The sequence below is a fragment of the Phalaenopsis equestris genome, unplaced genomic scaffold, assembly GCF_001263595.1.
Source record: "Phalaenopsis equestris unplaced genomic scaffold, ASM126359v1 Scaffold000090, whole genome shotgun sequence".
NCBI lineage: Eukaryota > Viridiplantae > Streptophyta > Magnoliopsida > Asparagales > Orchidaceae > Phalaenopsis > Phalaenopsis equestris.
In genome coordinates this window covers 1,256,118-1,266,355 of record NW_018164532.1, presented here as the reverse complement: position 1 = coordinate 1,266,355, position 10,238 = coordinate 1,256,118, and the positions used below count along the sequence as shown (strand labels likewise).

Here is a 10,238-nt window from a genome sequence, read left to right as displayed (position 1 = left end):
TTAAATTTTCACTTGGAATGACCTTACAATTTTTACAATCGTGACGATCTCTTCTTCTCATAAGAAAATAATCAATTTGTGTTTTATTAGATCCACTCTTATAAGTAATAAGATGTTTATCTCTATTCTTGAATAAAATATTAATAATAACAAAATCATACGCTAAAGCAAAATCTAAAATAACTATATCTTCTTCATTAGTTACTCCAAAACCATAGCCACCATGAATATTTATGAAATCTTCTACCACTCTACCGACATGTCCATTTAAATCTCCTTCAATAAAAATTCTTTCTTCAAGTGGTATCATTTGTATTAAGTCTTCTAAGTCATTCCAAAATTTATCTTTAGGCATTGTATCTAAACCTATTTGAGGAGCATAAGCACTTATAATATTAAAAATCTTAGTATCAATGATAATCTTAAGGGCTATAATTGTATCACCAACTCTATTAATTTTTACAACATTATCTTTCAAACTCTTATCTATAATTAAACCTACATCATTTCTAATGCGACTCTTACCAGAATACCAAAATTTAAAACCTAAATTATCAATCTCCTTAGCCTTTTCTCCAACCCACTTAGTTTCTTGAATACATAAGATATTAATTTTCCTATGAATCATAATATCAAGTAATTCTATTAATTTACCATTGAGAGTGCATATATTCCAAGATCCTATCCTAATATTAGTTTCATTAGTTTCATTAGTTTCATGGACTAACTTCTTTACCCGCATTCGCCCGTAATGTGGGAACCCTTGTTTATTTAACACTACACCCGGGTGCCGGTGTAGCGGCCCTTGCACACTTTTCACTGTAATCAGGCAATACAGTCTGAATACAAATATTAATATCGTGCGCTTATAAATACAAATATTAATATTTTCAGTAACATCATGCAAAAAAGAAAAAAAAATCCTTCAATTGATTTGTGTATATCCCAGGGTTCGGAACCTGATAACAAATATTGCATAGTATATTTGATTGAGATATTCTATTTTATTGAAAATGAGAAGTGGTTGTGTATTAATTTTGCACGCTTATTTTACTTGCATAGTTTCATCATATTGCATCGGCTATATTTTCTTTTCATTAACGTCCTAATCTCTTCAGAAAAAAATTAAAAAAAAAAAAAAAAAAGGAAGAATTGATGTAGGACAAATGAAGGAAAACAATTGTATATGCAAACTTTTTGCCATGAAATTAACATATAAAAATCAATCATGTTCTATTTGTTTAAAAACATAATATTGACATCATGGTCACAAATTATTCATGTATTTTTGAAATATGTTTGCAATTATTGTAATAAATTGTCAATATTGTTGTAAAATATTCATGCATTTAACTAATTGAAGCTTGGGTCACGCATGTATTTTAAAATAATAATAATAATTTAATATAATAATTCAAGTTGCAAATCATTACATTAAAATTAGAATCAATTCAAATTGATGATAAATTTAAATTCCCCACTTTACATGGTGCAACCAATCTAATTTAGAAAGAAAAATTAAAATAATTCCATCTACTCCAATTCAATGGGACGGCCAATGATCTTTGAAAATGTTTTTTTTTCAATCTAACAAGGGCCCGTCATAACCAAACATTGAAATAAATATTACAGCATGGTAAATCATCTCCAAACATATGGGACCAACGAATTACAGAAGAAGTTTTATGCACACACAAACCTATTCAAATATTAATTTTGGAAAGTTGTAGATGACGCTCATTCATGAATGAAAATAAGGATTCTGCCAAGGAGCTTGCAATCACGGAAAGAAAAATAATTGGGTAAATTTTACAGTTCAAATTTTCTAAGGTAAGCTCATTTGGAAGGTAGAGAATTTGGCTAAGACAAAGAGACATGGTGATTATGATCAAGCTAGCAAAAGTCAAATAATTCTAGTACAAGCAACAAACGACATAACACAATTTTTTTCATGCAACCATATTCATTTAATATTATCATGTAACCGATTTTTCCTCTTTCATTTTTCTCTTGATGATATATAGTATCCCCATGTAAATAGTGTGGGACTATTGTGATATGAGAGTGTAAAAGGAGAGAGTAGTTAGATATATGTGTGTCAAGAGAGAGAGGGAGAGAGAATGACAGAAAGCTATGGAGGATACTATATTTTGACTCATGTAATCTTACTAGTATATTTAAAGTGAAAATGAGTAGATAATCATAATTAATTTAAATGAAATGAATTAAAACAATGTTTATCTTAAAGTTGTCTAGTCTCATGTTTTTTTTTAAATTTGTATGATAAAACTCACTAGAAGACTCAATTAGATAAACAACCAAAAATTATAAGATAAAAATATTTTAAAATAGAATATTATTATAATAAACATATTCTATTTCTCTTTAATTATAGAATAATTTAATCTGCACAACATGGTTTACTTCATAAACACGATTAATTAATATAATTCATAAATTCAAATGCTGAATTTAGGCATGACAATTTTTTATTTTGAGTTATTAAGTAAAAAATTTCTACTAGTTTGTAAAGCAAAAAAATTAGTGAAAGAACAGTTGTATCTAATTTAATGTATTGAAATTTAATCAAATAGCAAATACAAAAAGGAATAAAAGCACATGTGTTACTCATAATTGTCACATGTCAGCTATTTAAATTCATATGAGATTTAAGCAAATTGTCATTAGCCAACAATCCTCCTAGAGGCTTGGTGCTACAAGCCACTCCTCAAGTAGTAGTCTTAATAGGAAATAGAGTCAAGTAAAAAAATGTATATTAATAGCATCTGCAAGAGGAAAACAACCCTGTTAAGTCGAGTTAAGTTGATCGGATCAATCTAATTGAACTAAACTAAACAAGGTTTGATCTTTTCAAAGATTCAATAGCAAACGTTATCAATCAAAAAGAAAAAACTAAACTCAATCTAGATCGATTTGGGTTTGTCTAATTTGTACTGAGGATGTAGTGCATCATCATCATTGCCACCAATAAAGACATTAAAAATAAAAGAAGTCATAGCATTATAATATGAGCGCGCCTAAAATACTCTTTTTAGCCAAAAAAAAACAAAAAGCTCTTTGCCCTTCTTAATAGGGCTGCTATTAGCCTTTGTTCTTGCTCCTACCAATACTTGCTAATGATGAATAATAATGTACAATGAAGCCATAGCACATAATGCATGCATACGCATATATCAGAGCGAAAAATTCTCAGAGGGACATGATCTGAACGAAATTGAAAAACCAACTCAAAAGATCAACTTCCACTTACGTTCCCAACTTTTCCGATCTCAAGGGGAGCCTTATCAAGAATGAATATCACACCATGTTTCTTTGACTCATCCACCGGTGGCATGATAGGGATCGACGGCATATCTTCGATCAAGTCCACATTTTTCATCTCATCCTCCCTGGCATGATCCCTGTAATCCGCACCTTCAGATCCCAACTCTTCATCCGATCTCTTCCGCTTCAGGGACTTCGGAACCTTAATTCCGTAAGCACGAACCATCTCACCCTCCACGAGTCTAACTTCTCAGCTGTGTGGCAGCGGGTTTTAAGCAGGATTTAGGCGGAATTTATCGTAAATCCTGGCAAAACGAAAAAATATGCATTCATAAATCTAAAGCTTTCTTAAATACCGTTTTGCCTGCGTTTCCGCTAAGACCCCGGATTTAGCCTGTCTAGTAACGGATTTAAGCTGGATTTAACCTAAATCATGCCAGACGGTCACGGATTGGACAAAATAAAGCCTCGGATTTTATAAATCCAGGATTTACTAAATCCCGCGAATCGTTGGATTTAGTAAACCCGGGAAGTACTCTTCGCGCGAAAGAGAAGGCGTAAAGTCACCTTCCTCAATGGTTCGGGTAGGAGAGGAGCGGAAGGAGGAGAGGAATGCGAGCTTAAGTTCTCCGTAAGCCGCGATCCCGTCGTACGTTCTCAGCTCAGCTCCAATGGCGAATTGGCGACTGTATCGCGAGGGTTCGTCGAAAAAGCGAGGGTTTTCGACGAAAAGCAAGCGAAGGCGAGGGTTTTACTAATTTAATATTGTTTATGTTTTTTTTTTATTTAACTTATAAATAATTAATCAATATATTATCGGATTAATTATAATTAAATGAATTGATATTTATCACTAATTAATAAAATGTAAATAATTAATTTTTTATTCATTCGATAATTTTATAAGTAATTATTAATTTATTAATTTTCTTAAAAAATGTTAAACTTCTATTTAATAAATAATTTAATAAAATATGTATTAATAATTAATTAGTTTAGTAAACATATAATTATTAATTATCATAATTCGAAAAAAAATATTAATTAAATTTAAGAAGCTAGCTGATTTTGTGTCTTTTGAAATATATTAAAAGGTCAAATTTAGACGATTAAATCCTATTATAATTTGTTATTAAAGTCCAACGGCATATTAGATTTTTAAATCCTGACATAAATGAAAAAGTTTTATAGGTCTTAACAGGATTTACTAAATCAAATGCGGAACAAAAATTTTGGATATAACCCCTTTATGATTTACTAAGTTTGGATTTACTAAATCTTACTAACTCGAATCTCATCCATTGTCATACAACCCTAAACCTGGGATATGGTTGATTTATGGATTTGGCAACCAGAGGGGAGTGGTTGGGAGCACAAAGTGAGGGTTATCTTCGGTAGCATCAATCTACTCGTGACTTTGAGGTTTCGAGAACTTAGGAAGTAGAGGGTTTAGGAAAGAAGGGAAGGGGGAGCGGAGCAAAATGATGAAAATGAAGAGAGTTTTTGTGGTCTCTCTACTGACTGTGATCCTGTCATTGCTTTCCAAGCTAGCTCTAATCACTAATAAATCGCTAGGGTTCATTCATGATGATGTTGGGCGAAATTGAGAGGGGATAGGCAATAAGATAGGGTTTTTTTTTATTGAAGATGGCAAGCTTAGACAAAACGAAGAGAGGTGGAGGATGTAGGATAGGCTTTCTGGTTTCAGTTTATTTTTATTTATGTTAATTTATTAATTTGATCTATTAATAAAAAATAATTAATTCATATATTATTAGGTGTTTGGCCGCACTAAGGATTTGCATTTAATAGGGTTAAGTATGGCGCATTTGGGGTAGCTTATTTGATGCAGTGGCATTTTGAAGACGCATCTGGTTTGTTTGGGTAAACTGTGTTTTGGTAGCTTATGCGTTTTCAAAACTCTGAAAACAGTGTTTTCACACCGCACCTATCTAGGCACAGTTGCAGCTTTCTAGTAGTAGTCCGACTTTTCCAAAAAAATGAAAATTTGTAATAGCCACCACACCTAGCTTATAAGTAGATTTTTTTTAATCAGCTTATCAGCAGATTATTTAATAAATTGCAGCTGCCTCAAACAGACTCTAAATCCGATAAAGTTATTAAAGGCATAATACTGTTTGGTTCAGTCGAGGTTAAATACTTTTAAAATTGCTAGACGTATTTGACATTTTATCTAAGATAATTGGATTTAAAGAATCCTGATTTACATAAAAAACTAAATTAAAATGATAAAACAAATTTTAATGAGGCCCGGAATTTAACTTCTCATTTTTTCTTGTTTGGCTTGATTTACTTTAAATCTAACCCAAATCCTGTTAAAATTACACTACTAAACATGTCTAAATACAATTAGAATGATTTATATGTAATTATTTAATATTTAATTAATGATTTAATATATATTTACTTAATAAAATTCGAAGTATTTCTTAATTTATATACTTAATTAACAATTACTTAATATTAAGTTTGATTTGTGCAAGAGAATTCACAGCGGTGGAGTGATTAATTAACATCTTAACGTTACACGAGAATCCAACATACACTCGGATAATATAAACGATGGACAGAAACTATAAGATTTTTACATGGAAAACCAAAAAGCGAAAAGACAAATGGGTCTGGCCCAGTTGAAGAGATTCATTATAAATTGGTGATTAAAGATATAGTCGCTTTTTTCACTGATGGGAAAGGGTCACACAAGTCTCCCAATCTACAACATTGATACGTGGATGTTCTTGTTGCCCCACAGTAGGGAGGATCGTAGTGGGGAGTAATAAGGCTTCAATGCACTGTCTTTAGTGACTGAGTGATGGTTATGGTGATATGTTTGTACGTTGCTTTGTCACAAGGAGTAGTTGGCGACCCATGATGGTTGATAGTGGCGAGTCGTCGGAGGTGGTGGCGATCATAGATGCCAAAGCCAACGACAATCAGAGTTGGTCGAAGGTGACTGTAGTAGGAGCTGAGTGAAGGCAAAAGTAGCCAAAGTTGGTCGGATGGCGGCGGGGACGATTGAAATTGGTCGGAGGACGTCATATCGTCGTTGCAACAGTGGTGCGGGATTTCAACTTCTTCTATGAGCTTTAGTCTTCTTCAGGTTTGAAGCTCTCACCTCTCTCAATAGAAGAGTGAGGCTATATTTATAGATTTTTAGTTGTAATTAAATGAAAAGAATCTGAACTGCTTTGATCAGACAATCCGAAGAGATTTCCTTGATCGAACGACATTTGATAAACATTTGAGTGTCTCAACGATGTCAGAATAAAGTAATCTCGAGCTTGTTAGATTTGTCTTGTCGAGACACTTAATCTGATTCTGAGACATCGATTTGACCTCTCAAATATGCCCGTAAATCTTTCAAAAACTGTTTAATGGCTTGATCGAGGCTTGTTTTGGCCTCGATTGAACCAATTTTAGTACCATTATGTTCATCTCATCAAGTTAGTCAGTTTAACTATAAGTTTTTTAAAATCATACTTATATATATTTTTAATAAAAATTTGAACTTTATTACTCAAAAGATTATCTTGAGATCCGTGCACGTCATGTTTTAAGATTTATAGTGGAAGCTGAAAATTTATTGATAGTGTATCAATTGACTCCCTATTTTCGAGCGATATAAACTTCAGCGTACGAAAACATTAAAATCCGGAACACTTTTATCTTTTCATGACATTTTCATATGTGTGAAATATATACATATAAATTAAAATAGTTTTGATCTCTTCTGCCACACTTTTTATTTTAGTTATTTTTTATTTGCACAGTTTTTTATATAAGATTTACATATATAGCATTTTAGTTATTTTTTATTTGCACAGTTTTTTATATAATATATGTAAAAATGTGTGTGTGGGTGTATAGATATAATCTCTTCAATTCTTTGTTGCAGCTCTACAACTTGTATAAGGATATTGTATGTATTCCCCAAGTTGGCCCAAACACCATTTCTATGCACAATTATGTCGTGAGGTAAGTCAATATTTTCACTCGACATTAACTCAAGTGCTTATCTGTCTTGCTCTAGTTCGATCAGTTTAGGCTCAGACTAATACTCTGTTCATTCTCTTAGCTCGACTAGCCTTTGTCCTTCACTCAGATAGTTGCATTCAATTGAATAAGTGTGTCTTTTGATCTTCTGTTGGTGTGACCTCTTTTATCGAACTTCCTTTCTTATAAATCGTGGGGTTTTCTCGGGATATGTGTCAGTGCATTCATGATGTACACCAGTGAATTTAAAATATAAAACACAAACCTTTAAAATATTAAAAATTTAAAAACAAATACAATTTAATCTGTATAGATTTTTAGCATAAAAAAATTAAAAATACAAATATCAAACTCTAGGCCTTGCACTTGTAAATACATAAACTGTGTATTAGAGAAGGAAGGGGAACTTCATTTCAAAACACGTGGGAATCAAATAGTAGCCGAGTAACATGCGTTATTCATTTCAAACCTTCTCACCAAAAGAAACCCTTCAACACAAGCAAGTTCCGCCCAAAAATTTTTTGGAAGATTTACATATATGGCACTCAATTCCTATGTATTTGCATATCTGAACACCTAAATTTTAACTTTTACATATGTACCGTCTTACCCATGCATGAAAAAGTGTATATCACATTTTTAAAGTTATAAAAATGGTGATATTTTTTGATGTAATACGTAAGGTATAAGTGTAAAAAAGTAAATTGTAGATGTTAGATGATTGCTTTTCATTATTGAATTCAAACTTTCTTTGTGAGCTTAGATTTTTCTCTAAGTTCTGTGATGTTGTGAAAAAAATGACGGCAATAAAGCGAAAAATCGGATCGAGAAAATTATACAAGAAAAGGCGACACTAGATTTACGTGGTTCGGCAAATTGCCTACGTCCACGGAGCTGCAGAAGAATTTATTACTTGAGGAATTACACTCGTCGATCACATCGACAATTACAAGAAAACTCTCTCACTCTCTCTCTCCTCTCCTTCTCTCTCTATCTCCCCACCCGAGAGATATACAACCAAAGAAGTAGATTTGGAGGAGTAGCAAGCATGGTGCATCCTTTTCTCCACCGTAAACCTAAAGGAGAAGCCACAAGCACAAAAGAAACGTGAAGAAGCTACAATTGGAGAACCTATTGCTTAATTTATTTAAAGCCAATTATTTTCTGCTTTGAAAGAATGGCAGGACCCACCATAGGAAAGAAACAAGATTCATTTTTCTTTGTTTCCTTCTTGTTGCTTCCCCAAATACCATAAAAGGGAAGCATAAATTAATTCTCATTTTCCAGCCCACAGAAGCAAGGATTAATTTGCGAAATAACAGAGGCGGGAAGAGCTTAGAAAAGAAAGACGCGGGGTTCCAAACTGGGAAGAATATCTGGCGGCACGAGAAGCTTTATATACATGATTTCAGTCTCTTTTAGATGCATTTATCTTCAATTTATCAAATGATTTCTATAAATATGAATCTGTCGTAATAGGAAGTGGACCGGGTCTCCACCTTCCTCAACAATTCTCCCACTTGGAGACTGAGACGCTAACTGTATCATCCACTGGCTGCACTGCCCTTTTCATCAAACGTGATATCCTCCACCTCTGAAACTCAAAACCACTATCTTCAAGCTAGAAGACCAACTGAAGTCGAGCACAACTTCAGTTTCTCAAGTGTAACGCCCTTGGTCAACATATCAACAAGATTCTTGCTTCCACAAATTTTCTCAAGTAGTAACTGTCCGTCATCTAACAATGATCGAATAAAGTGATACCTGATCGAAATGTGCTTGGTCCTAGATTAAAATGCTGGATTTCTAGCTAGGAACATGGCGCTCTGGTTATCACTGTAGAGAATGTCTTTCTGGTCCTTACCCAATTTCGCGAAGAAACTCTGCAGCCATATCATCTCCTTAGCAACTTCTGACACTGCAACATACTCAGCCTCTGTAGTGGACAAAGAAACTGTCTTCTGTAGATTAGAGCCCCATGAAACTATAGTACCGCCAAGAGTATAAACATAACATGTAGTACTCTTCCTACTGTCAATGTCTCCAGCTAAATCTGCATCAACATAACCCTGTACCTCTAGGCTTTTACCTGAGAAACACAAACAAGTTTCTAAAGAGCCTTTTAGGTATCTCAAAATCCACTTCACAGCTTCCCAAAGTTCCTTCCCTGGATTACTCATGTATTTGCTCACAACTCCCACTGCATGAGCAATATCTGGTTTGGTACAAACCATAGCACACACAAGTGAACCAATAACTGAAACGTAAGAAACCTTACTTATGCAGTCTTGTTCCTCCTCTGACTTGGGTGATTGATTTTTGCTGAGTCTGAAGTGACTGCCTAAAGGTGTGCCAACTGGCTTGGCCTTGTTCATATTGAACCTGTTAAACACCTTTTTCACATATTCAGTCTATGAAAGTCTCAAGGTGTCTTTGACTCGATCTCTAACAATCCTCATGCCAAGGATTTGTTTTTCCGCTCCCAAATCCTTCATTGCAAAGTGCACTGACATCTGCTTCTTCAGATTATTGATCTCATAAATGTTGGCCACTGCAATAAGTATATCATCCACATACAACAACAAGATGATATAGGAATGGTCAAAGTAACTGAAATAGAAACAATGATCTGCCTGACATCTGTTGTATCCGACATTTTGCATGAAATTGTCAAACTTCTTGTACAATTGTCTAGGAGCTTGTTTCAGACCATACAAGCTCTTCTTCAGTCTACAAACTGGATCTTCTTTTCCTTGTACCACAAACCCTTCAGACTGGTGCATATAGATGTCTTCTTCAAGGTCTCCATGAAGAAAAGCTGTCTTCACATGTAATTGCTCCAGGAATAGATCTTCGGTAACAACCATAGCCAGGACCATCCTGATGGTTGTGAGTTTTACCACAGGAGAAAAGATCTCAGAGTAATCAATGTCTTGCTT

The 10,238-nt window shown here is 33.7% G+C and overlaps 1 protein-coding gene across 2 annotated transcripts in view; it reads right to left on the bottom strand.

Moving 5' to 3' along the window:
• Positions 1–4,026, bottom strand: part of LOC110020013 (ribosomal RNA small subunit methyltransferase nep-1) — a 7,770-nt gene extending 3,744 nt beyond the window's left edge. The window contains exons 1-3 of one of the 2 annotated variants that reach the window (XM_020717954.1): positions 3,853–4,026; positions 3,642–3,711; positions 3,272–3,539 (exon numbers count right to left, since the gene is read on the bottom strand). In XM_020717954.1, the coding sequence (XP_020573613.1) occupies positions 3,272–3,511 (240 nt within the window). In that variant the 5' untranslated portion in view covers positions 3,512–3,539; positions 3,642–3,711; positions 3,853–4,026. Of the gene's footprint in view, positions 1–3,271; positions 3,591–3,641; positions 3,712–3,852 lie in introns of both variants that reach the window. The other variant, XM_020717953.1, reaches the window with a different exon arrangement.
• Between the last annotated feature and the right edge of the window lie 6,212 nt (positions 4,027–10,238).